General features: G+C 35.5%; 1 protein-coding gene across 2 annotated transcripts in view; it reads left to right on the top strand.

Annotated features, from left to right (window-relative positions):
* Positions 1 to 27,604, top strand: part of side-VI (sidestep VI) — a 279,349-nt gene that overhangs the window by 193,216 nt on the left and 58,529 nt on the right. For both annotated transcript variants that reach the window (XM_069037844.1, XM_069037845.1), the window contains exons 4-6: positions 9,604 to 9,809; positions 16,928 to 17,038; positions 23,515 to 23,721. In XM_069037844.1, the coding sequence (XP_068893945.1) occupies positions 9,604 to 9,809; positions 16,928 to 17,038; positions 23,515 to 23,721 (524 nt within the window). The remainder of the gene's footprint in view (positions 1 to 9,603; positions 9,810 to 16,927; positions 17,039 to 23,514; positions 23,722 to 27,604) is intronic.

Here is a 27,604-nt window from a genome sequence, read left to right as displayed (position 1 = left end):
AAAACAAAAATTAATGAGTCTGTAATTTCGAACAGCAACCCACGGAAATCCCCACAATTAGAAACAGAAGTTGGCCACTTTGACGGAGAATCTTGAAAGGCCGTCCACTCGTTTCAATTTGTTCCGAGATTTGTTCTGAGGTACTGCCGGCAAGTTACAATCTCCATAATTTGGCATAAAGGAAATCACAAACAAGCAGTGGAAAAGTCGGATTGAAGCTTTCATTAATGGTTGCTAATACATGTTTTAAGACTGAAGATTTTTCAACAGAAAAATCTTTAAATCATAAGAATAGGATTGCATTTGTCTACAATAATATGCTATGGTAACTAAATATAAAAACATGCTGTGGTAACTAAAAAAAAAATAATTAATTAAGAGTTCCCCTTCTTTGGATATAATTTTTGCAAAAATATTACAAGAGTAGATGAGCCACTACTTAACTTAGTCGTAATGAATACTAATAAATAGGCTACCATAGTGCTTGGTATTTATTGAATAATAACAGTTATTTAAATCAGTTTGAGCTTTGTCTAATGGAATGGATGACATTCCTGAGAGGGTCCTGATTGCTTCGCTTCCTCAACATTCCTATCTATCAACAAAGACAGACCGTTGTGAATGGATGTATTGTAAATTTGCGCCCCGGTATTCCAGCAAGTGCCCATCTGTTGTTTCACTCTTGCCATAATCGATTATGACAAATACCATTTTGCTCATCCCCATTGTTCAAATCCCTTTTTGAAACATCAAAAGGTCGTCGAACACATTTTTATTGGTCAAAAAAATCAAACCACCACGACTTTGCTTTATCTCGTTTAATACTTTTTTCACTTGTCTGAGAAACCCTGAAATTTATTTAAACGTTGAGCCGTTGTAGCAGTACGAAAAGAGTCTTTTTCGTTTGCACAACAAAAATATTTAGACGTGGAGCGAAGATAAGATAAAGTGGACCCTGTTTCTGACGTGAGCGATGTTACGACATTTGAATCTCCTTACCAAGGCCGAATGGAATTCAATAAGCAGCCCTTGGTGATACTGTAAATCAAAACTATAAAGTGTCGTATCTGCAGAAGGGTAACCCCCCACCGCTCTATTATGGCTTTGGATTTATATTTAATCAAGTCAGCGGAAATTTCGTTATACACGTTAACCTGTTATCTTTTGTAACACGCAGGAAATAGTAATGTAATTTGGGGGCGGCGTACTCCAACTAAAATAATAACAAAACGATGTTGACATAGAGGGGGTCTATCAACATTTTAATAAATGGACACATTGGGGGGTGAATACTAAACGTAGTCGGATGGATTTCTTTGGAGTTTATGGAGCGCGAGAGGAATTCAGGATACAGACAAGGCTCGAATAATAGGATATTGGCGTTATGTAATTGAAGAGTCGGCCAGGTCCATTAATGGTCTAATCCCGCCAACGTTGGTAATACATGTACAAAGTTTGGGTAATAATGGAAAATGGCAGCCGGGGTTAGGTGGGAGAAAGCTCCGTTCAATTATATTCGACGACATACAGAAGATACTATGGTTCTGTAGTTTCGATTACCTCAAGTTCGCAGAGAACGCAATCTAATTTTTTTTATCTGATTTATTTCTTTTGCGTTTACATTTTTTTCAAATCTAAAGATGTAAATTTAAGTAGAATTATTTATAAATTCAAAGTTTCATTTAAATACTTTCATCTACTAAATTGTACCGTGCGATCAACAATTACTTAGATAAGGGGCGGCTATGACAGTGTCTGATTTTTCGTATCTTTGCGGACTCAGCTAATAAACGTCAAACAACTGTCACTATTAATCAAATTTTAACGCAAACAAAAATGGTTTTTAATTCAGAACATAAAAGATTCATCATTGAATCTTACTTTCGTAATGATGTTTTCAGTAACGTATGTTCACAGTTAACGTTGTTGCCTGCTTGGCTGAGTTTGGCAAAATTTTCCAAATTTAAATTGAAACAGGTATGAAGGTATATGCAACCAAAATACTTCCATGCATCCAAAGCATTTGAACGTCTAGATGTGGAAATACGTCCAAAATCTCAAAGGCTTCTTTGATCTAAATAATTGTTGATCGCATGGTATTTGTTTATAATTTCTAATGAAAGTACATGTACTGTTATTATCAATAGTGATAACGTCAGATAACGTCGAGGAATTTGAACAAAAACATAAACTGTGTACTTGAATATCGTTTCGAAAACAACATCGTATGGTATAATGTTATGAGGGAAAAATTTTAAAGATATCTTAAGAAACAATGAACCTGCGGAGAAAAAAGTTATAGAATTTCCCAAATTCCCAAAAATCGAGGTGTACTTAATACATTTAGAGTTTGTGCTGATGAATGAATATATCATGAGGATGTTACATGGAGTGATGACGATCTTCAATATTCTTTAAAAATACAGGCTGATTCACGTAGCCCGTTCATTAGAACGTTCTAAACTCAATTTAACGAATTTATCGAAATGTGAAGTCAAAATGGGGCCTTTCCATTTAAAAAAATAAAGATGGCGTCGATTTCCGGTATTTCCGGAAGTGCCACCATTTTGAAAATATTTCATTTCAACTTGGAGTAGTCGATTATAGTCAACTACCAATTTTCATATTAATATGATTTGGGGAAATCAGAAAGTTTCTAATGAACGGTCTACGTGAATCGGCCTGTATAACATTGTATTTTCCACATAATATTTCATTTATAAGGCGCATTATTAATGTCTGTTTGGAATGACTGTTGTCTACACGCCTGGAAATAAGCTCTAGATAATCGTGTTTCTAAACACCAAGTCCTGTTGATCTTAACCATTTTCGTTTTATTAATATCCTTTCCATTCTGACGAAAATTTTTGAAAAGATTCTTGACGTGCAGCGAATCCATTTAAAAAATAATTGTTACATTACGATATAAGTGTCGTAAGGTATCATATCATATTATGACACTAGATAAGAAAATTGTCCAGAGAGACCGTAGGAATATCGATCAATATTTCACCTCCTATTAATTATAAATCTTAAGAAATTATTTCTAAAAATAATATTATACAAATGAAGGTGTGTAGTATGCTGGAGATGTTTTTTTTCTGTCGCGGTTCTGTCACCACTGCGAAAATGAGTGATTCAAAGAAGAAAAGGTTTCTTTGGACATCGAGATCGCAGAAATGCGGTTATTATTCAAATGAACGTCATAAAATTTGACATTAAGTATTGACAGTAGATAATAATATTTTACGAGCGATGCAGTTTGGCTTCAGATCTTCACATAGCTGCAGTTCTGTTGAATATAAATGATGACACCATCTCAACACTAAGATATACTTAGTAGTGCTCTTGTGTAGTCGACTAGAGTAAAGTTGTTGCCCATATTATATTGCAATAGAGTAATTCAAAAGACTCAGATGGTTATAACACTTATAACTGACTATTTGAAGGACATAGCTAGTCCTAGAGGGTAAATCATCAGTTCCACTTGAAATCGTACCTGGATAACTTATTATGAATAATTGCTGCGCTAACTACAGAGGATTAGGAAACATAATAATAATAAACATTTTCTTCGTTTTTTAAATAGATAAAATAGAATAACGTACTAGTACATACTAGTATATACTATAATATTTTGTAAAATTCGTAAAAGTATTCCAAGATTTTTTGCCCCACAATTTTTACCAAACGAGTCGTTTTGTTTTTGTAACCATGAGAATCTAAATTTTGATTATTTATTTTTTTCTATAACAATGGAACTTTTTAACAAAGCTCTGTTTCTATCACAACAGAAAAATTTCGCCCTTACCCATTGGCGGGTATACACTTTGATGGTTAATTTATTCCAAATTTTAAATAAATTTGTATTGCTTTTTCGTAAAAATGTTATAGAGAAAAGTTCCATGATTTGGCGCGTTCTTTCACTGGTTAAAAAAACACACATATTTCAGAAACACCCTGTATATCATATATTGAAATTTGTTTCACGTAATATCATTACGTTTTATTCAAAATTATTTTCACTTACAAAACACAAAAGCGACAAAATCTATGAAAATGAACATTCTGAGTTGTAGCTAATTGGTTTTTTCTTTCGAAATTGATGTACGCTTCGGAAATGGGCAACAAAGATATTCTCGAGTTCTTCTAGAAGTGGATGTAGCGAGTGGCGTCCCTTCAGGTAGCACAACCGCAAGCAATCACATCATTACAGGAGATTTCGATGTTTCCGACACTGATTTGTGTCAGACCATCAAAACCGATACACTAACACTCAATAACTCGTTCATATAGATATGGAAAATTTCGGTACACTTCCTTGCACAAAAATAAAACGAGAAGTGGATTTTGACAATTCTCCACTTTCTTCTGAGGAGTGCTGGTGCAGTATAAGACACATTAGCTAAAGAACATTTGTCTCCTGAATAGTTTGACAGTAACAGTGATTATTTGTTATTTCTTAGTATCAACTCCCAGAATCAGAAAGTTCAGCCAGAATGCCTATTAACTTCCGGAGCAGTGTTGGGATTCGATAATAATAATTCTTATTTAGGTACAATTCTGTATTTTATTTTATTTTTTAAGGTATTGGTTATCTATCTCCATTTCCGAAGAAATAATATACTATAAATAAATCTGTAGAAATCAATGCATTCAGTGTATACCTTTTTTTTCTTAACATGAACTTGCGTGTCACATGTTTACTTTTAAATAATGTGTTTCAAATGTCAATGAAATGACATTATACTGCTGTGTCACTTCATTGCCATGGCATCTGACGAGCTGACGAGCGGCAGATAAAGCTATTATCTCCACTAACGAGCGGCAGATAATGTAAACTAGCTAAATCATTTGAAATTCGTAACTCAAATTTTAACAACTTCGTTTCTGAATCTGACACATTAAAAGCTGAAGTGAATAAATAAAATTTAATCAATAAACTTGTACATAATTTGTTACAAAATCCACTCAAATTAAAACGCTTTGACACACGAATAATTATAAAAAGAAATTTAAGATTTTGTTCACAGCGTTGTTGATACTAATCATAGTAACGCTTTCCAAAACATACCTTAAAATAATTCTTGGTTTCTTAACCACGTTTGCTCCTAATAACACAGTGTACTTACTGTTATACTCAGAACTTATTTTATAACTATGTGACAACTTTATAAAATACTACAGATTTTTCAATTGCATTAATAATTTTCTTGTATGGCAACTTTTTCTATTTTGAGCATGTTTTCTCTAACAGTCAGTTCTGGTCTGGCTTCGTTGTTGTGAAGGTTATTTTTCTGTTATTTTCTCACAAGAGTAAGTAAGAATAATACGAATTGTGTTATCGAGTGGGACAATTCCATTCCTGGCGTGAAAGCCTCTGTCCGGGAGAGTAATGGTCCAAACATGTGAGGTCAGACCGATTCGCGTCTGAGGATGATGTCTAGCCATAACATGCAGATTGGATCTGTTGATTGCAAATTAGAGTATCGTTCGAAGTAGACGGCAAAGTCGAGCTGTCATCGCCAGGGTCCGCTCAATCTTGCCGACTGGAGCGAGGCCATTATCGTCTCCTTAGAATTAACTTCCTTAAAATGTTCCTAAAATATGCAAATCGTGCGGTATTTGCATAATGGTGATTACCAGCCGGGATGCAGTCTGTACGTTTGTTTGGACTTGTTCTTGCTGGTGTTTCTGCCGCGGCATAATTTGGCCGTTATCACTACTAGTTCTTGCCGACGGATTCCCTCTTCTCTGACTAATGGCAGTTTGTTTATTTGGCAAGTTGGCAATGCGAGACGGTTCTTCCAATTCGGCGTTATAACCGGTTATAATGGCGGATGCCGCGTGCGGATTATTGCTTTCTTCCAGACTCGCAGCCGTTCACTTTTATATGTTACATTACAGCCACATTACTGAACTTGCAGGGATGGAGTTCGGAACAGGCGTGCCTGAGATTGTTCCTTCAGAAAGGCGACACTGCGAAATGATCGGACGTCCCGAAAACGAATCTCGATTGCTCAGATCTGGACGAAATGGTCCAGCCGCAGCTCTGTCGATAAACGTATACGTATCCCGCTAGTCCAACATTACAAATATCACAACCACCTCATCTTGTACTTATTCCAAAACAAAGCGACGAAATTGAGGCCAACCCACTACACCCCATGTATTCAGCGTTACTGCGCAGGTGCCTGACGTCATATTTTGTTGAAATAAAATGCAGAACCCTGTCAAGATTCTTCTCTTTCTCACAAACTTTGTCTGAAGAAAATCGATACATTACTGTTTGAGTTAACCAAAAACAAACAGATAGACAGACAAGTAAAAATTCTCAAAACGGCTAAAATATCTTCTGTATCGACCAAATGACCCAACAAGTTCGAAAATCTGTTTAAATGTAAATTCTGAAACCATCAGAGAATCAATAAAAATGTTTTCATGTTTTCTTTTGACTCACTTGGTTCACTTGAAACAGAATTGAAGGTTTCAATTTATATTACGTATATTGCATAGTACTGCATTTAATTGGTTTGCGTTAAGTAGATTATCTCGAAACACTCGAAGTTTAATTTTTAGTGTAGCAAATTTAATTTTGCAGTAGCAGAACACCGTCGTCACAATTTAATTATGTGTTGAGTCGACGTTTTCAACCTTTCTTATCCGAAAATGCAAAACCATCAGGGGAGTGTTAAAGGTAGATTAGAAATTGATTAACCTTACCTCACAGATTAAAACAGTATTTGCATCGATCAGATCTTCGCACAGATTGAATTTCTGTTTACTTTCACTAAACTAATTTTATTTTCTATCAATGTGTAAAGAATCGACTGCATAATTTCAATAAAAGCAAAAATGCTTTACGGATAAATGAAACTGATTGGATTTTTATGGGACAGTGATGGTATTCGTCACAGGATCCAAGCGTTGCGTGTTCGATTTTATTACATAAAACATATAAATAACTCGATGTTTTCGACATTTTCTTTTATTCATTATAGGCCATATTGATTTACTTTATGATGAGGTTTCAGTCAAACATGTCTAGCGCCGAATTTTATTTATTTCAGGCGAGATACCATCAACAAACTTCCAAAAACGCCAAAACAGTGACTTTTGTCTTTTTTCTATTAAATCTTTGGTCTGTTACAACAAATAGAAAAGTAATGATTCGTAAAAGTAAAAAAAAATTAATTGTCCTTAAAATATAAAGTTATAATTTCTGTCTAATATGTTGGACAAATAATCCTTTGGAATGTAGGTTGTTCGAGTGGTGGCAGCCCTGCGCCATACTAGATGGTATAAAGGTTTTTAGCTTCTCAGTTGAATTCACCACTGCAATATTTTCGCAATGTTTCCAGCCACTTTACAGGGCCCCCGGCCAATTAAGGAAAAAACTTAATTCGGCCGAAACTATAAAAGCCACTCGCTCAAACGACTTTTAACGTTCGCCATTTACATTATCGTGCAGCATTACGAATAGATCCACCTTTTCAGGTAGTTAGCTTGGCAGAACTGTAATTGAAACCGTACAAAAGGACCAAGGGACGCAGCAAAAACCCTCGTCCATTCACCGAGCGAAATATGTTTCAAATTAAGTGATTTCTCAGTTCAGTAAGTTGCTGCATTCGAGATTATTAATTTCATTATGTTTTATGGACATAATTTCTGTAAGCTCTTTCCGGACTCTGCATAAATTCGTTCCGCTTAATCGTTTCTGTAGCAGATAAATTAATTTAGAAACGGCTGTTGTATTTTATGCTATTTCCAAGCAGCGCACGGTAGTTACTTTGAAAAGAACTGCAACATTCTCATTGGCCCGGATTCTTTTTTTTTTCAACGAATATCCAGCGAAATGATATTTCATCGCAATTTCACAAGTAATACCAGATTTAAAAAATTCAATTCATCATCGACAACACTGAAAGCTCTTAAATCTATTTTTTGTTCTGATAATGTATTTTCACCTATAAAGAACTGGCATGATGGTCCTCGATGATATCTGCGAATAAAACTGAACTGTAGATTCGGGACGACTTGAATGTGCTGCTCCGGTTTCACGAGTCATATCATGACACAAGAGTAATTTTCTCCTTAGCATAGCAGTAGTGTCTGCACTACTAGTAGCATAAATATGTAAAGTGAAAATTTGCATTCCATAAGAATACTTGTGCGAAACAACTACATACATACTTCGTTTCAAATCAATTTTTAAAATTATACAAAGCTCCTTTGTTGCTGAAGTGAGTTGTTCGTATTCATTTGAGGGTAAGTAAGATTATATATTGATACAGTTGGATTCCCATTGGGGCGTCTCTTTATCACTAGTTTCAACACTGCTGACATTCATCTCCAGTGGATGCACGTTTGAGACCGTTTAGGTCACTCCTCTGCCATTCATTTAATTGGTAATAATTGATGAGGTGGAGAAATGAAAACATTTCAGAAGTGTTACAAGCCAATAAACTCTAACTATAGAAATAGGGGTGATCATTGTTTTGTCTTCTTTTAGTTGTTTTTGTAATTAAATGAAATTTTCACCATATCAAAAAAAAACACACATACAAATAGTGCAACATCAATCTGTGGATAATATCTTAACCTTCCATAAAAAAAAAAATTTTTTTTCACTATTCCGTATCATTTTTCCCTAATTTGTTTTTGCCTTTACCTTATGAATATGATTGTTCTTTTTTCACTCCTCTTTCTAGACTCTCTTCGATAAATTTCTTCTGATGCATAAATAATTCAAGTAACAACGATATAAACGTAGAGACACGTCAAGAAGATATCGTGGAGAGTTTAAGTAAAATGGGAAAAAGAAATAAGTAACGTTTTAAGAATGTAAGATAGAGAGCTTTTTCAAAAAATTCATTTTTGCCTCTTCTTTTCGTCGAACACCAAATACGCGTAGTTATTGATTTGTATGAAGGTCGCGTTGTTTGAAATTCTTTTTTCCGGAATGTGCGTCTGTCATTTGTATAGATCTCGGTTTATTTGTTCGCGTCGTAGACATTTTATTAAATTTACTCCTGTATGCTTTACCCATGAAATACACTTTAAACAAACAACGAGCCTCTTTCGGTTTTGGAAAGGGATGCACATAATAGGTTACTAAAACCGAAAATGGCTATTGATTTAAGATTCAATTTACGAAACGGAAGAAGAAGTAGCTTCTAGGTGCTATTAAGTTACGATATACGCATTTTATCAGTAAAAGATAGAAAAGGGATTTGAACCGCCATAACTAATACCTCTGGGGCTTCGACCAAGACAAACCTAAACTTTCCTCAGGCAAATAGTAGTCGTCGAATAAAACGTGTTTCGAATATCCGCTATTTATTTTTAATGCTTACTTCATAAGTCTTCCAGGAATTTTTTACGGCCACGGAGTGACCGGCCCATAAACGTTAACCGCAAAACTTTATTGCGCTTTGAAAATATCAATATTGAATGGAGGAACAGTACTCCTCGACGGTGTATCATTAAGTTCACTCGAAAAAACGCCGCGTAATAAAGACGAACACCGCCTTAGCTTATTTATGTTGGCAATGAAGTTTGTAAAGCAAATTTGATTTAGCACCAATTTTATCCATGTTACAGTTACGACACGAGGGGGCCCTACAAAACCACGCCGAAGCACTGGCAGGATAGCAATTTGGGCCAGCGAGCTTTTTTCAGGACAATGACAGATCCTGCTACCTTGAACATAGACAATATCAGTGAAAAGGACGAGGGGGAGTATCGCTGCCGCATCGATTATTTACGATCGCCGACGAAAAACTTGAGAGTAAAGCTGGCAGTTATAGGTGAGTGGGGAACATCAATGCTTAGTTATTTTGCAATTTTCGGTACAATATCGGGAGACGTGGAAATTTTCTAACCTTATGAATACTGCAACGTAGGAGCTTACATAAATTGGTATTTTTATAGGGAAGGGGAGTCGTTCTAGCTTTTATTGGGCATTTTTTGTGTAAGCTGTTACTAGCTGTGCCGGAAAAAATGCAACCAAACACACAAAAGAAACTTAAATAACTCCGATTTTACCAAATACAAATGTCTGTAACATCGCGCTGAACTGTGATTTATACAGGTATGCATATACTCATACATTTGCCGCCTCTCAATTTCTCAATTCGTGCTACTCAATTTGACATTTGATTTCGCGTTTTCATTCCTCATCTTTTAAAATTCGTTTAAGTTTTTTGTCTGCAGCGATTAAGTTTAATATTTCGATACATTTCTTCCTTCCCTCCATAGTTATTATTATTTTTCATTTAATTTTTATTTTGTTGTTATGATTGCCAAAGTAGAACATTCACTAATAATGAGCGAATTCACTGAGTGGTGACCTGGAAGTATGAATACTTACGAAATATTTCCATGTTCAAATCCAGGAAATCTCTTTGGTGGTCCATATTAATGATGCAATCAAGAGATTTGTTCGCACAGAAAGTTTAAATAATGGAAAATCACCTGGAAAACCTCCATTTTCTAAGGAAGTTGTTGGATTAAAGGGAACGAAGAGAGGACAACCCACAAACATTTTACAATATTTACATATTTGAATGACCAAGTGTCTAAACGAGGATTTAATGACTTAAAATACTGCAGAAAGTTTTTAAGAATTTCTTGGGGGTTGATTAGGTTTTAATTATTTTGAAATGTTTTTAAATTGTACATTAAATTTAAATTACATTATCTAAAGCCCCGAATTTTAGGCAACCAAGTATTCACGTCGGATTTCTTTAAATAACTAGTCTAGATACAACAGAATTTCCACGGCACACTAAGACGTTGAAACATTTATAACCACCTGTAGACTAGAGGATGTGGGATTATCATAAAACTAGTTTTAAACCAGATTTAGGAAATTGCTGCATTTTTGACTGTTGTCTGTCAATCCTAGCAAAAACTCAAGCCATTTGCTGATTCCGAACTTCCCGAACGGTTCCAAATTGTCGCATTTGACAATTCGGAACACATTTCAACAAGAACGAGAAGATTCGACAACGTAACACGTAACGCTCAATATGGTTAGTCCCTCATTTGTAGGGTGAGACATGAGCTGACAACATCCCCGTTTATATTTAAGATGCAAATTGGACTTGCAAGCTCATGCAATCCGGCGTTAGTGCTGCCAAATGAGATTTTATTTATTTATCGATAACAGATTTGCCAGTCATTTCGTTTTCTTTATATTTATTTGCATTCCGACTGCTTGACTTTTTTCCAGGTAAATTTGCATTCGTTAAACATGCAAATGTAACCGACCATCCTCTCATCTCCGATAACTCAGGCGCTTTATTATTAGTGAAATAACACATTTGCTTCAATTAATTTCACCACACCTTAATGGTGTCATTATTCGCGTCACAACAAGGGCATAAATCTATCACAGAGGTAATTTTTAGTCAAATAAACGTCTCCGTGATGGCTCCTGAATCACGCCCGACAGGTTCCATATTTTCACCGGTATAAACTTGGTAAAGTTCCATTTTAGCTATAAAAGAAGTTTGTTATTTGAATACGAACGAGAAATAATGAAAGTTTAGTAATGGAAGCTGTGATCTGTATGAGAAGCTGGTTTGGCGCGTATTTTCCACCTGACGCCAACCCTATATTGATTTTGAGAACTGCTCCACTGTACTTTAACTACGGATTTTCCTCCACCCCGTGGGGATTGATATCGAAATTAGATGGTTCGAATTCATTATAGTGGGCTCGTCGTGACAGGTTTAACAGTTGAGAGCTTTTCTTTCCTTTTTAACCACGCACTGCAAGCTCCGAAGTGCATAAGCGTAACGTAATCTGCGAGACTTTTATTTGAGGAGAAGTGGAGTCCTCACAGTACTGTTCGTGGAAATTACAAAAAATAATTGGAATTTTGCACAACCTCGGTCGTCACTCCTCCATTATTACATTACCGCATCCAAATGAGTCCAAATTAAAAGTGGTGCTTAGAATTAAGTTCCACAATAGCAAGCGCACCCCCTGCGCAATAAAAAGCCCCAATAATTTCACGAGGAAGCGCTGATTTGATTATCTTTCACGAGCTCAAAACCAATCTCGTGCATTATTTCATCGCATCTCGGTTTCCTTCGATAAAAAATATTTTAATATGAGCCTGTTCCACCATGCAGCGGATGTCTTAATCGCATCATATTATTTATGATTCTGTAAGGCCCTCGGTTACAAGGGGCCCCCGTTTATATAAGAGATGCCACTTACTCTTCTGAGCAGCATTGACCCGAGGCCTGGGAATGACAAATGGTGAAGTACTCGAACCCATTCTCAAAAAATCCTAATAGTTTATCAACAAGTTATATCTGGCAAAGCGGTTTCGCGTGGGGTTTTTTTCCGTCGAGGGGACTCTAATTCGCTTTTTTATTTATTAAAACTGAATTTTTGAGGAACAATAAATCTGTCCTCATCATGCAGAACGAGCGACGGCGCGCAGCAAGGGAACTTTGCTTATAAAATATGGATTGAAACTAAAAGCGTTGGACATGAGCTCAGTTACTTAGAAGATGGTTTTTTAAAAAATATATAGATACGTTTATTTTTAATGTCTCAGAGAAAAGAAAAATCAAGGTGATTGTGTAATTACTCTCTAGGAACATTTTTATTTGAAGCACCTTCTATTCACCAGAAAATAACTCATTCTGGCGTCTCAAAAGATTAATGAGCTCTTCGAACACAAATATTTTATTTTAAGTTTTATTTTATCCTAGGTCGAAGTTATTTAGCTCCTTAAAGTCCCCATTATTTGCTGCCCATAACTCTTACGACTTGTTCGGTAGTTACGTGGGACAACGTCGATAACAACCTCCATGTTACAAAGTATTGCAGTTATTATCAAAGATGCATCTTTATAGTTGCATGTTGCAGTTTTTAACATCAAAGAAGCCATAACAGTATTTTTGTTGTGACATTTTTCTCGGATCTTCTCTCTATGTTCTAATTTCAAGTTTTCAAGCGGCACGTTTCCTCCGTTATTAAGGATAAGATCTATTGATAAGCCACAATTGTATAATACTCTGTTTATAGATAACATTTTTTATTGGAAAGAAATTATGTCGAATGTGCACTTGTCCTTTTGAAATTGTACTGTGTGAAATAGGTCCAACTAAAATGTAAGTTGATATTTTTCAGATTTCAGAATTTTGAAAACAGAAAAGTAAAATTTGATCAAACCAGAGAAAGTTTTTAAAATGGTGAATAATAGGATGTGTTAATATTTAACTTTTCGTTACCTACATTAGGACTTCATGTGAGTTTGAAATTATAATTTTAGTTTCTTCATAAAGCTGTTTTATTTTGTTATGAAAATTTGAAATAAGGTGTAGGATTCTCTCATGGGCGGTGGCCTTGAATATACTGCGCAAAAGGCAGAGCGATAAACTGAAAAATTTGTCAATGAAAACTAAAAACGTCGACTACTTTACATGCAAATAGACGAGAGAGAGACAACACTAACGTAAATGACGATGTTTTCCGATCGGTTTGTATCGCCTACGTGAGACCGATATCCGTCGTTTGCGCAGATTTGACTCATAGCCCATGAGAAAATCCAACACCTCTACCTTTGACAGTTTTGAAAACATATTTTTTCAACCCTGCAGCTCTCTTTCGTTATATTATCAAATAATTCCAGGACTCACCACTTTCAATCTTCAACAGTACATATAACTCAAGACTTGTTATTATGGTGTTGTTGACGAGACTCGCGCCTCTTCGATAAATACTAAATGATTCTTTACGCTGTGAATAAAGCTGGCAAGAAGATGAAAGGACTCTTGTAAAAAATATTAAAATCATAAAACCAGATCATCGTACTTCTTCGTACAAATCGCAGCAAACAAAATTTATAAATGTTTCATTATTACATCATTCATCAACGTCACTTCCAATTTGATAAAGAAAGCGAAATAATTTACTTTCTGAGTAATATTCTTCCTGACATTTTATTAATTAGAATCTCAGCCGCGCTCCTCATTTTACGTGAAAATTTATTTATTTGACAAACTTCAAATCACACTCATAAGTTCTTTAAGTTACAACGCTCAGAAGTTAAACTGAAATCCAGTAGATATATTTTTTAAATTTGTTGTAATTGATTTCTTACAATACATACCAACAGTATTACAAATTTTAAATGTTCTAAGCATGGATTGAATTGGTTTCAACCTTTCTTGTTCGAAATGATAAAACTCTTTGCAGGAAAGTCCGAAAAGCAAAAAAGACATCGGAAAACACAAATACCATACAGATCTGCAATAAAATGTTGAGAGATTCATAATCGTAATACATAGGTATGTGCACCGACTGCTAAGTAACGATATTCATTTCTAACGGCTGTGAGTAACCACTCATTACACCAATCGCAAAATTTATGTCATATGTATTTGAAAATGTCGTAATACGGGAGTCTGTACAGGTTTTTAAAACGTGGTACTAAATAAAAATAAAAGTATCGTTTCCTACTCGGGTGTAATGGCAATTTCAACTCGGATGATTGCAGCATCATTACACGCTCGTTGAGTAATATACTGTTTCTGCTTCTAAAATTACATTATTTAATGATTTTCATTTGGCAACGACGTTTCGTAAGTTTTTAAGTTTCTTTTGAAATAATTGTATGGGTGGAAGACTCGAGTGCACATCCCATTTAGCCGACAGCTAATGGGAACGTTTTCTCTGGTGTTATTTGAGTGAGGTGAAAGATAGTTGGCAACAAAGCTACTAAATTACCCTAAATGAGCAATAATTTATTTACAAAGAATCTAGTTAGAGGATCAGTGAGACTGAGCGAGTCTACACGGTAGTGTGTTCGTATCAAGGATTTTCCATCAGAACGTTTCGCTTCCTTTCTGAATTAATGCCAAGCACGGTAATTTTCCCAATATCCTCCGAAATAATCGCCTAAAAATAAATACAGCGCAACGTAAGCCCAACCAGTTTTATTTGTATTTGCCCCGTAAGAATAAGGAAGCCGCTCTCGCAAAATTACCCCTCACTCAAGTATAATTTTATTAGACTGGAAAATTCCAAAGTTTCGGGTAATCGCGTGTACATTCGGATGAAGCATCGCGTGCGAGAAGCTCAATTAAAAAGTTTAAATGTTCCGTAGCGCAACTGCCGTACTTGTACTTAATAAATAACAAATGATACGAAATTGCCTCAATTTCGAAAGTTTCGTATTGAAGGCACTCTTGATGGGCCATTCACATTAAAATATCGCAGGGATAATTGAGACTGCCGAATGCAGGGCCGTATTCATTAGGCGATATTAATCGTTTTAGTGTCTGGAATGGTGATTGCAACTAGCGAAACTTCCCTCGGTGGATACTGTTGTGAAGTATTTAATTCTCGGGCGAAATTATTTCCGGGTATTATGCAATCCCCCGTAAAGTATTGCTTGAATTTGAGGAACTCCACATCTCTCAAACTCGTTAACAAGTTGTTGTGTGTTTAAAGGGAAGGGATTATTGTCCTTAGCGTTCGCGGGTGAAACCGGAGTGCAGCATAAAACGGACATGTTTCTGAATACCATTTCCAGAGTTATTCCTGAGGAATGTAAATCTACCAGCTGAAAGCTACATTCTAAGGTGGAACATTGTGTCAATATGTCGATTATCGTTCGGTACAACACTGTATTGTGTACAAAGTTTCGCAATCTGGAAATACACTGCCAGCTGCTTTAATCACTTTGTCCTCTGAAATGATACTAAACTCTCACTGAAACTACAAATAAATTACTAGGTCTCTCATTTTACTGCCACCATATGAAATGGAACATAATTTAAAAACAACCGCAAGTAAATAGATAGTAAATAGATACTTCAATTGTGAGAACGCGAGGAAATAAAAGAAGAAGAAGAAGAAGAAGATAGTAGATTATATCATTAAGAGTCTTCTTGTGCTAAGCCCAAAGTTGAAAACCGAGACGAAGTCGAACTCTACTCTTAATACCTGATAAATATTCATTTTGAAATAATCAGGATGTATTCTTCATAAAATTACCTTCTTAGAGAAGACTCAGAAAGCTAGAAACAAAATGGCAAAAAGATAGATATTCAATCTTCAACCCAATTCATGTGTTCTATGATTTTACTGGCGTGCCGCCATCTCTGTGTTATTCTATAAACAGGAGCAGTGAAGACTAATTTGCAATAATTGACAAGGAAGTGCATAAATTTGAAAACAACGGAGATCTAAATGATCAGATTGAATGGAGTTGCTAAAACATTTATTCCAAAAGCTTCTGCTGGTGTAGCGACCCAATAAATATTCATAATTATTAATTATTTATTCAACCTAGTACGTTCTACAACAAGCGTATTCAAAATACAATCAGAACATGAATGAGTATTTAATGTAAGCAAACAGAGATATTCTGTTCAAATTATGTTGCCTTGCCAAATCGTGCATATTTCAACCTATTGTTTTATTCAAAATAATGAAATCTAACGCAGGGTTTCGTTTACGAGTTGAAAATAAGTTCCCCGTCGATATCTAAATGCGGCGGCGATATAACTGAATCTTTTTAAAGTCTTCCACATCAAAGCATCCAAGTTTTTAATTAATGAAAGTTGAAAGCATGTTTTGGTACTTTGGAAGAAATCCACTTTACAACTGAACGTAACTGTTTCTAGCATCTGCAGCGGTAAAGACTCTCAAACGTGAATTCATATTCATAACTAAATTGCATTTCTCTATTTACATTCTCTAGTCTAGAATTTTTGGTGACCAACTTGATGAAGCTCCGATTAGCTCTTCATTAAAACTTTCTGAGGTTCGAGTTTTCCATTAACCGGATGCAAATGGCATAAATTCATATCTATCGGACTTGTTGACGAGAAGCGACGACTCTTTCTAGAATATCTTGCTCACGTGCTTACTATTAATTTTCTGTTTCTTACAGTTCCACCGCAAAAACCCACCATTTTCGACGAACGAGGCAAAGAGGTTCCATCTCTGGCGGGGCCCTACGAGGAAGGAGGAGACATGAAATTAACTTGTATTGTTAGAGGGGGTGAGTCCAATTTCACTTTCCCACACGGTTCTATTGATTTTTATACACCGATTTTATTTCTTCGATACTGCAGCCCTTTGCCGCCATTATTACAGACACTAATTTATATTGTGGCATAAAAGAGATGACTCCGGCTTTATTAAGTTCGGGGACGGTTTTGTTGATTTACGATATTAACAATTATTGTTTGGCGAGTGGCTGGTGGGACCCAATAACCGTTATTTTTTACATCGGTCTTCATTCATTAAGAGACGCATTGAACTGGTGAAACTTCAAGCGATCCCGTAATAATCGAAACGCGCTGATTCGTAATGGAAGCTTTGGAACAGCATTATTAAAACAATTTTCTCCCGAAATAAAGCGGACGAACTCATTGGTTACCGTTCGAATTGACGATTTTTATTGGCGCCCAGGGAAAACACCTCTAATAAAAACTGTAATATGAAAGTCATAAAGAATAGAATCGATCTATTACTCGCGCCCCAACTATATTTTCTGTTACGGAAGTTTCATGAAAACACTCAGACTCCTATTCAATTCAATTTGCTTCCTCATGCATAAGGAAAAACGAGCAATTCAACATTAATCAAAAATAGAATTTATTTGAACTCTTCTTGAATTAGTTCTACTCACAAACAAATCATTTTTCTATTCCCATTAAGTAATACGTTCATTATATATGCGTTTGTTGTTAAGTAATACTAGTAATTATTCACGACCGTGTGTAATGGGTCATTACTCAACGCTTCTTAACTAATCTCAAATCATCGCGTCGGAAATACAGTTGCTATGATACAGTGCAATATTCATCTGTCATAATTATTTTTAAATGTCATGATTCACAAGTCTGTGTACATTTTTATTGGAAAGAATTAGTACATAAATGAATTCTGATGGTGAAAATTATGAACTTTGTACATGTGTACAAAAAAGTACAATATTCTACTCGCTTGTAATCGAGAAAAGTCGTAATGACTAGGTACTATAATAATCGACGCGGCATTCAATGGAGTAATAAACTGGCGTGATCTTCACGTGATTTTCGGGGGATGGTTTCCTATTGGTTAAAGGGCGCGCGTTAAGAAGTATGGTGCAGCTCAATGCACGCAGACGAAATTTCCCTCCATTCTTAAAGTAGTAAGATTTCAATTTCCTGCCCAAAAAGCAGTGTAAATCAGGCTTTTCATGATATCGCCACGAACTATCACGTGAACACCTCGTGACTACTCCACTGGTTCGCCGCGCCAACTATAGTCATCATTACACGCCCATTAAAAAAATAGTTTCTCTTCTAATACATTTTTTTCGTAGATTAAGTAGTAAGTTTTTATTCTTTATTAAATATAAAAAATCGTTTTCTGAAAGGAACGACAAACAGCTGTAAAATACACACAAATAAATATATCTTAGGTTGTTTTTGAATACTTTTGTTTCTATAAATTGCCACTCTCTTAATTGGTAAATGCTTTTGACATAGACTTCTTTTCTAAATAAATTATTAAGCTGCTACATTAATTAGTTCGTTACAAGCGAGTAAATTTTAGCTAGGTTTGCCGAATCGCTCTGAATTCTCTAAAATTTAATTTAATTCATACACTTGAATTGTTATTACACAACAGTTACTCCGAAAGCTCAACAAGGAAATCAGAAATGCCGTTTTCAGATGCGTAAGAAGCAAGATTTGATGCTGTTCAGTTTGTTTGCTCTTGATTTGAATTAGGTGCACAGTTGATGATTATGGTGTTCAATTTACTGATTAATTGTGATTGCAACTGCAATTAACGTTTCTGTTTACGGAAATGCAATTGCCTTGATCGACTTACATTAGTCACCGTCATGTCATGAGCTTGTGAAAAACTTGACTCATTTTAGTATAACATTTCAAAGGCTTCAGCATTTAAAGTCTGTAATAGTGCAAAACTAAAAAGAAGAATTTAAAAATTACGGGAAATTTTATATTTCTTTTCTTTTCTTCTTAATTGCTCTTACACCTACTCATTTCTTTCTTGTCCTCTCTTTTTTAATGTTATTTACGTTATATTCTTTACTTTCTCTCAACTTTTTGTCATCTTCAATCAATTTTAAAATTTTATGTTTTCTGTTCAAAAGAAAAATCAATCATTCAAATATTTTTTCCTATTCCTACTAATTAATTAATGAGTAATGAATGCCAACGAGTTGTTATTCTGTTGGTTGTGTACCAGCATTAAAATGAAGATAAATGGACAAGAGTAAAATGAGGAAATTTGAACGTTGTAGAAAAAGTATCATATTCTACTCGCGTGTTATAGTTAGTACTTGGGATGAATTTTGCTGTATTCATCCGAAATTACACACTCGCTGAATAATGTACCAGTACATAGATGATGTTGTGATAAGTTCATACAGCTGTTACTGTTTGTGTAAAGGAGTATATTTTCATGTTTGTTTTTATTTTAATAATGAATGTTTATTTTATTGTGTTACCTTGGGGAGAGTCGTCGGTTGTTCTGACAAATAAGAAAGCAAACTGCAAGAAAGTGGAAGCATCCTTTAGTATCAACTGCCATAAAAATTCCAATATTTAAGTCGAGTCGAAGGCGTCCCATTCGAATCCATACGGAAAGAAAAACGAAAATCGCCCCGGAATTTATGAATGCGGCGTGTGGGCCGTATGCGGGAAAATTTTTATCGGCTCCAGTAATAGACGGTGCGAATTGGAAAAGGGTTGTCAACCCTGGCTGGTTTGTGGCTCCGTTATTATGTTGTATAGCCGGGAAGTTATTATGTTGTACGTAACACCACGTACATTCGTTCCGGCGCCTCCGGGGAGAACATGTGCGATGTAAGTAACTAAGTGGGCTCGTATACGTGACAACGGTACCTCGGTGTCTACTCCTCCTGCAGCGAAAGTTAAATATTGTCTGCTCGAGTGTGCCGTTTAATGTTCAAAGTTGGAACTTTTGCGTTATTTATTTACTTAAATTGCACTTTCTGCCTAAATGGCACCTAGTTTGCACACTTTTTGGACTACACGCGTCCCACACCTGAAATACGACGCCGGTTAATGAAACCAAGGACGGGGCAACATTTGGATAACGTCCAACGTATCGCCAGAAGGTCGAATTAACTCCTTACCCCAACAATAAAGTCAACAAGGGTAATAACCGTCACAACTTATTTCAAATCTTTGATGCCACGGGCGCTGACGTCTGTTTTAACAATACACAAACCCTTCCATGTTACGTTTATTTGGACATTAAACAAGAACCAAAGACAACTCTAACTCTTTGCACTTCAAATTTGACAACATTTTGACCGTACCTTGAAAATTCAGGATTGATAAAAGGGATTTTACCGAGTGGCGCCCGCACAATCTCCTGATTTGGCCCCGTCAGATATTTTATGGGGTTGTATCAAAAGCGAGGTAGCGAGGTTTATTTCAATTGGTCAGTTACGAGGGACCTGGATCCAGCATGAAATGAGACCAGTCCCTAAAATATTCACATCTCTGTGGAAATGAGAGGGCGCGCTATCTATGGGGCCAACAAAATTCTTATTTTATTTCTTTATTTATTTTTATTAATTCATTAAGTTCTTACATCAAATGTAAACTTGTGATATGATATGACTCGTGAAACCGGAGCAGCACCGCTTCACTCGTGTCGTCGATCATAACCATATCACTTGTTACGTTACAGCTGAGAATATATATATTTTTTTTTAAATAAAATTGACCATGGACAAACATGTGGCCGTTCTGAAGCAGAATTTATCGAAACAACCATATCCTGGGCAAGGCGGAAAAATGAGAGGCGACTAATGGTCCGATTTTCTGGCAGACTCAGTTTGCCGAGTCCGAAGGTCGGGCCTGGGAGCAGGGTGAAATATGGTTTACGCCCCATTACACCTCTCGACGCTGTTTTGCCTTTTAATCCAGAGGGCGACTGTTATCAGAAGTTTGTATTGTTAGAGGTGCGCTCCGGGCGTTATCTCCGGAACGACAATAAGTAGTTGCATTTTACGAGATTAAATCTCGTTGTGTCTTTCCTAACAATGACACTAATGGGGGATGCAAATTCGAGTTGTAAGATTCTCTTGTTGAGTTTATAGTTCTGTTAGTGACAGGGGAATCAACAACGAACAGCGAAATGAGACAAATTTGACGCCGCTTCTCCTAGAGCTAATGTGCCAAAAGAGGTTTTTATGGAAATTTGTTTTACTACTCACTGCATTAAATCTTTTTTGTTTTAGTCGTTGAAGAACAACTCGTACACATTTAACTAATATTAAAATTAGATTTTATTTAACATTTTTGCACCCACCTCACAACATAATTCCATCAATTAAGTTGCTACCGCGTTAGCACCATATTCTATTAAATCCACGGCATATCAAATCCCACCACAGCATTTGCCTATGATTTACGAATAATTATTACGGTGCATCGAATATAGCGTCATTGTTGTCAAAGCACCAACAAAGAAGGGTGGCGCGTTATTATTCGATTCTTACGGTCAACACTCGACGTGTGTGGATGGAGGAGCACGTTCAAAAGCGCACCGATGAATAGAATTTAACCCAATAGGGCTAAAACGAGGACTTAGGGATGAATAAGAAATTTCTTTTAATACGTTTCTCGCGACAACAACACGTTTCTTGCCAACTTTCAACTCACACATTAACTAAATTAGATGCGCTCGCTATATGGCACCTGCAGTTTTGTCACATTTACTTGGTTTATGTGTCGCAGTAATGGAAAGAGCATTGTTTCGCATTATTACGAGTGCATCTTGCATGTAAACTTAAGATATTGCGTGGACTTGACTAGAGGCTCATGTTTGCGATGATAACCTTGCGCAGCTTGGTCTAGAAGAACTAATTGCATTACATTACATAATTGTTTTTTAAGTATGTGATGTTTCTGCTTTGAATGATTGGAGAAAGGTGTTCTCGCCACGACGACCTTTTACAAAAGAGATTTAAAAATATATTTCATTCATTATTCGTTCCTTGGAGCTCTCGCAGTCGGGGAGGCTCCACCAGTACCCATCATACCTACTCAACCAGCGAGTTTTATACTAGTCTGACGACACCTTTCCTATTTACTCTTCACGATATTATTCCAGACTTGACCGTGAGGATCCATAAGGATTCGCGAACGGTAAATTTAACAATTCAAATACATATCTGTCGGATGGCAATGTTTAAATGTCTCTACCTTACATTTGTGCATGTGTATGTAAATTTGTGAATTCGTTGAAACTGTTTATATTAATAGAATCATGCACAGGAAATGTTTCAATTGTCTGATACCCTTTCGAAAATATCGAGAAATAAAATTTGATACGTTTACGTTTTACTTCTTTTTAAAGTGCTCGAAACCGGTAGTTTTCCGCGTATTTTTCTCTTTTATTCGACTAGTCTTTTCTCGTGTCCGTTTTGCATTCCAAAGTGAACTGAACGATTCGCACTTTTCTTTCTTCCCGTTTTTTATTTGTTTTCCATTCTCCGTTACATATGAGACCCGTTAGTGTGAGTTTAAAAGTAATTTATTTCTTTGTTTTAGCTAGCAAGTGCCGTTGACGCTACAAATTTCCACCGCTGCGAATCTGTCAAGTGTTAAGCATGGAAATAGTACGGGCGTCAATTAACTTTGTCATAAATTGCGTGTATATCGTACGTTCAGTTCACAAATCTATTTTATCGTTAATTAACACCTTCTTTTAGAGAAATGTGAACTTATTTTTGCTGAACTCTTTGTGGTTCGAGCTGCATTCGCTGTGATCTCGTAACGTTTGCCCAATTAGTAGCTTTATTTTGAGATTACATATTCTCCTCGGACGGTAATTTAGCAACAAAAGAAACGAGACACAAATTTGCGAGGAAAGAAAGAGCTATTGATTCTACGTTGTGTTACTTATTTTTATTTAATTAACGTTACTTTAATTAAGAATAAAAAGGAAAGGTGTCATCACTTCATCAGACAGAGAAACTCTTTCCATGTGTCCATTTGTCAACGATCCATTTTCCTTTGAGGGTGGCGTGGCTGCATTTTGTTCTTTGCGCCGAACCACAGCTTTTTTGTAGTGAAGTGAATAATTTGTATTCCATACTGTGATGAATATACGACATAAAAATAAAATATTTTTTAAGATAATTTGCACCGTTTCATTTTAACGTAGTCGTTTCATAAAGCGTAGTAAAAGAGTGGTTCTAGGCAAGCAACCCTGTATCATATTAAAAAGTTGAGATCGTGAAAACTTTTCATAATAAGAAACACAAGTAACCGCCCTGGGCCCCGATCTTATGCAAGCGTTCCGAATTCCCGGAGTTTACCAACAAATAAATTTTTGAGTTAGCAACCGACCTGCACCCGAAGCCCTAAGGGCGGGCACGAAAACCGAGTTATAAGTTGTTCCCTTTAATTCGAATAAATTCGTGAAAAGATCGTGCGAAAGCGGCCCATAATAACGTGTCCAATTTGCAATTTCCAGGCAAGCCGGAGCCCACGATAAAATGGTGGCGTGGTGAGAAGCTTATAGAATCGACGGAGACCGGCAGCGGATTTCAGAACGTGCGCTCCAACCAGCTCATCATCAAGGGCTTGCGGAGGGCCGATCAGCACGCCGCTTTTACATGCCAAGCTTCCAACAACAACATCAGTCAACCGGTGTCTGCTACAACGTCCATTGAAATATATTGTAAGTACCGAGTGACAGCCGTGATGAATTACATCACGTATTTATATATAATAATGGTGTCGAAAAGGCAGCCCTCAAGAACAACACGGATATATTGATCTGATTGACGTATTGCACGTGATCGGAAAAATCTCCCACAAAAATTACACATTATTTGGTATTCAAACGGATTATTTGAAATTTTTTAATTCTATTGTAATTTTTACCATATTAACGAAAATTTGGGAATTATATCATGATAAGGTGTTTAATTATGTCGTTCATGTGATTTAGGTAATAAAATTCATTATCACACTAGTTAGACAACGAATTCGTTACCTAACTCATTTTATTTACACCACTAATGGAAAAATAAAGCTCTCAAAAATTACTGAAACTTAAACCACACAAAATACCAATTAACAACAACTAATTCTAAATAAAGACTTATTTGTAATAACAAATCTTAATTACACATTTTTTGCACTTAGATAAATTGATGTCTAAAGAGGTTCTTCTCTGAAAAATTTTTGTTACTAATTTCCAATTTTTGACTGTCAATATGTACTTGTTGAAGCTTCCATATTTTCTTTTTCTGCCAGAATTCTAGAAGTTATTCTTTTTTTTTATTTTGAACTTTCAATAACTCTCAGTGTTTGACCTACAGTTACCATGATAATTTACAGCAATGCGGTGTATATTTTTTGGAAGATGGTAATTTAAGAAATGAAGCAGCTATATTTTCTGGAATCGCCCCAAATGCCATTTCTATATCTGACAAAAACCGTTCGTTCCAGCTTTTTGTTTTTATTACATTTTTCCATTTGTTCTTAAATAAGTGCCTTTTCAGCGATGGGATTAGTTAATGGTTTCACAATATTTGAAGTATGATTTATTTATCTTCGTTTTGTACAGTGCGTACTGCGGATATCAATTGTTCTACAACTTTGAAACATGGAACAAAAATTAGTTTCAATAGTTTAGAGGTTTTTTGCTTTTAAACGTACAATTGTGTTAAGAATTTGCGAAGGTGGTGCTGGAGCACTATCAAATTTGAAATTTCGAATAGCAAGGAAGGTCACATGATACATAACAGTCATTAACTTGATCTTTAAATTCATCTCTTCGTTCCGGTGTTTCATTGTAGTTGATGTTGAATGAATTGTTTCGCCATCTTATTTAAAGTAATTTGAGGACAAAAATGTCATTCCGGGACTTGTTTGAGGTGGACACTGTTTTCCAACACTCCCCTCACTATTTTAGGCTTGCACCTTGGCCAATCATATCCGAATTGGTGCATTGGTAGGCGTGTCCAATCGATCTCCTTCTTCTGATTTAACACCTATTAATTTTTTCTCATGGGGAATGTTTTTAAAATCACAAATTTACATTACCCCTGCCCCATCATTGGAAGATCTGAGAACAATTACACGGATACATACGAGAGCATTACCTCAGAAATATTGGAGAATTAGGTACGTATGTCAAAATAGACTGTTTTAATACTAGGAGATGCAACATTCTAGATCACATCCTAAAATTGCATCCAACTAAAAAACTCAGTTTTTGAATGGTTTTCTTTTCCCAAAATTGCTTTAAATACGCGAGTAAAATAGTGTTTTTCCAACGTCAAGTCTAAAAATGACATTTCCATCACTCAATTTAGAGATGAAAGTAGGCGTTTGCATCACATGTGAGGAAAGTAAATCACTTCCCTCACTAGTGGGGAAAGTAAAAAAAAAAAAAATTGATCCCCGTTTAGGTATGTACATACTTTCTTTAAAATATCGTTCAAATATACATATATATACATTTGTCAGAATTCTTTATTAACAATTACTTACAAAGATACTTAACTTTTTTATCAGTATTATAGAAATTAAATGTACAATTTTTTACACGAATTAAAACTCCAAATGTTCCTGATTTTTTTTTCTAAATAACGTGTCGGTACAGAGCTTGACGTTGACGCCAAACTAGCGCTTCTTACTACTTGTCTCCATCTCAGTAACGCATTGTATTCCTTTCCGTAGCGTGCTCGAGATTTTATAGGTAATAATTCCAAAGATACCTACTTCGCTGCTTCTTTAATTTCTGTATTTGGTAAATTTACAACACTATCTTCTACTTCCATCACTATTTGTTTAGTAAATTCTGAGTAATTTTCAAGTTTTGGTAAAAACACGACTTGACATTCATTAATTAAATTTTATTGTTTACTGTGAGCATGGAAACGTGATTTTCAAATTTTACTTCTATGTTGATTTGTATAAAATAATAAATTGATAATACCTATGCAAGATAAACCGAAAGCTCTTGACGTTGGAAAAAATAGTATGTTATATACGTGAGGAAAGGTCCATTGCTAAACTTGAATGATTAGATCAACTCGCTATCGCTCGTGATCCAATTGTCATTCTCGTTTAGCAATGCATCCCTTTCCTCACTTATATAACAATATACTATTTCCGCATACCTATGAAACCACATTCAAACGATAGTAACTCGAAAACCAATAGCATCGAAAAATCATGCCACTTAGGTAAATATAAAGTTAAAAACATTTCAAATGATATATCACATGACCCTCTTTACTATTTGAAATTTCAAAATTGATAGTCCCTCAACGCCATCTTGGCAAATTCACGTTAAAAAGTAGTAAAGCTAAATCATTGGAGCAAGTTTTTACCAGATGTCTCTATCTTGCCTGGTTCAAAAGTTAAAAGCATACCTACTTTCGGTACCACAGCTGTATTACTTTATCAAGTTTTCTTCATGAAGATCTTTATGATGACGTTTCCTTCAAGAAAAACTTGAAGAAATGTTGGCATAAATTTAAGTGTGCCGCTGTTTCTTTGAATCAGGTACACCACCTACAAACACGATAACACAAAAAACATTTGACATAACCCTTAGGTACCGGTAAGTGGTAGTTGGCACCACTGATCGCGCATTCACAGTATAATAATATATTCACTAACTTTATCAAGTTTTTTACACGCAAATAACGCATGTTGTATTTTGCTTCATGTTCATGACTTAACGAACTTGACCAAAATAATTTAACTCGCTCTGATTCATTGCAAAAGAAAGACCTCGGGGGATCTTCATGAAGAGAAACTTGATAATGCAATCCAGCTATTTATTGCTACAAGAAGTATAATAATAATATTTTGCATACCCACTGGGATCTTTTCAAGGCTAATTTATTGTACAAAATCTTTCTACGCCACCTATAAGAAACAAACAAAACAAGTGAACTGCTATTTCTTAATCACAAAAAACTACCAACAAATTTTGTTACAGTCAATAACCTATTTTTCATTTGTTTGTCAAGGGTAATAACTAATAAATTACAATTTTGCTGTTGCATAGAAGAAGTATGAATAAAAAGAAGTATGAATAAATCAATTTAAAATACCGTTACGTTACCAGTAATCACGAATAAACGTTGTTCTTCTATGTTCTAGAAGTCCCTAGACAAATGTGAGTGACATCCAATACATAAAACAATAAGGGAAGTACAGGTGTAATGATACGAAATCACTATAATCAGATGTAACATTATGCAACCACATATCAGTTACAATAAGGAATCAACCGAGACACTGATTCTACATATTTTACATGAACGTGGAAGTAAATAGTAGTTTTGTACATTCAAGTAATTTAAATATATCTCTAGCGTCATCCATCCAGTCCTATTAGCGCTAAAAACTTCACTAAATATTCATTTTGACGATGCCTTTGTTGATTTTTCAAACAGCGTGGTGCGAGTTTAAGTTGCCTCTTGTTTGTGACTTTTTTCTTTCTTCTCATTGTCCTGTTGAACATTATTTGATTTAAGTTAATTTGCTGTTTTTAAAACTAGCAAGTAAAAATTTAGAAATAATTTAAAAACTTA

This window comes from Tenebrio molitor, chromosome 2 (genome assembly GCF_963966145.1).
Source record: "Tenebrio molitor chromosome 2, icTenMoli1.1, whole genome shotgun sequence".
Lineage (NCBI taxonomy): Eukaryota > Metazoa > Arthropoda > Insecta > Coleoptera > Tenebrionidae > Tenebrio > Tenebrio molitor.
The sequence above is the reverse complement of the archived record's forward strand: the minus strand, read 5'-3'. Positions and strand labels throughout refer to the sequence as shown.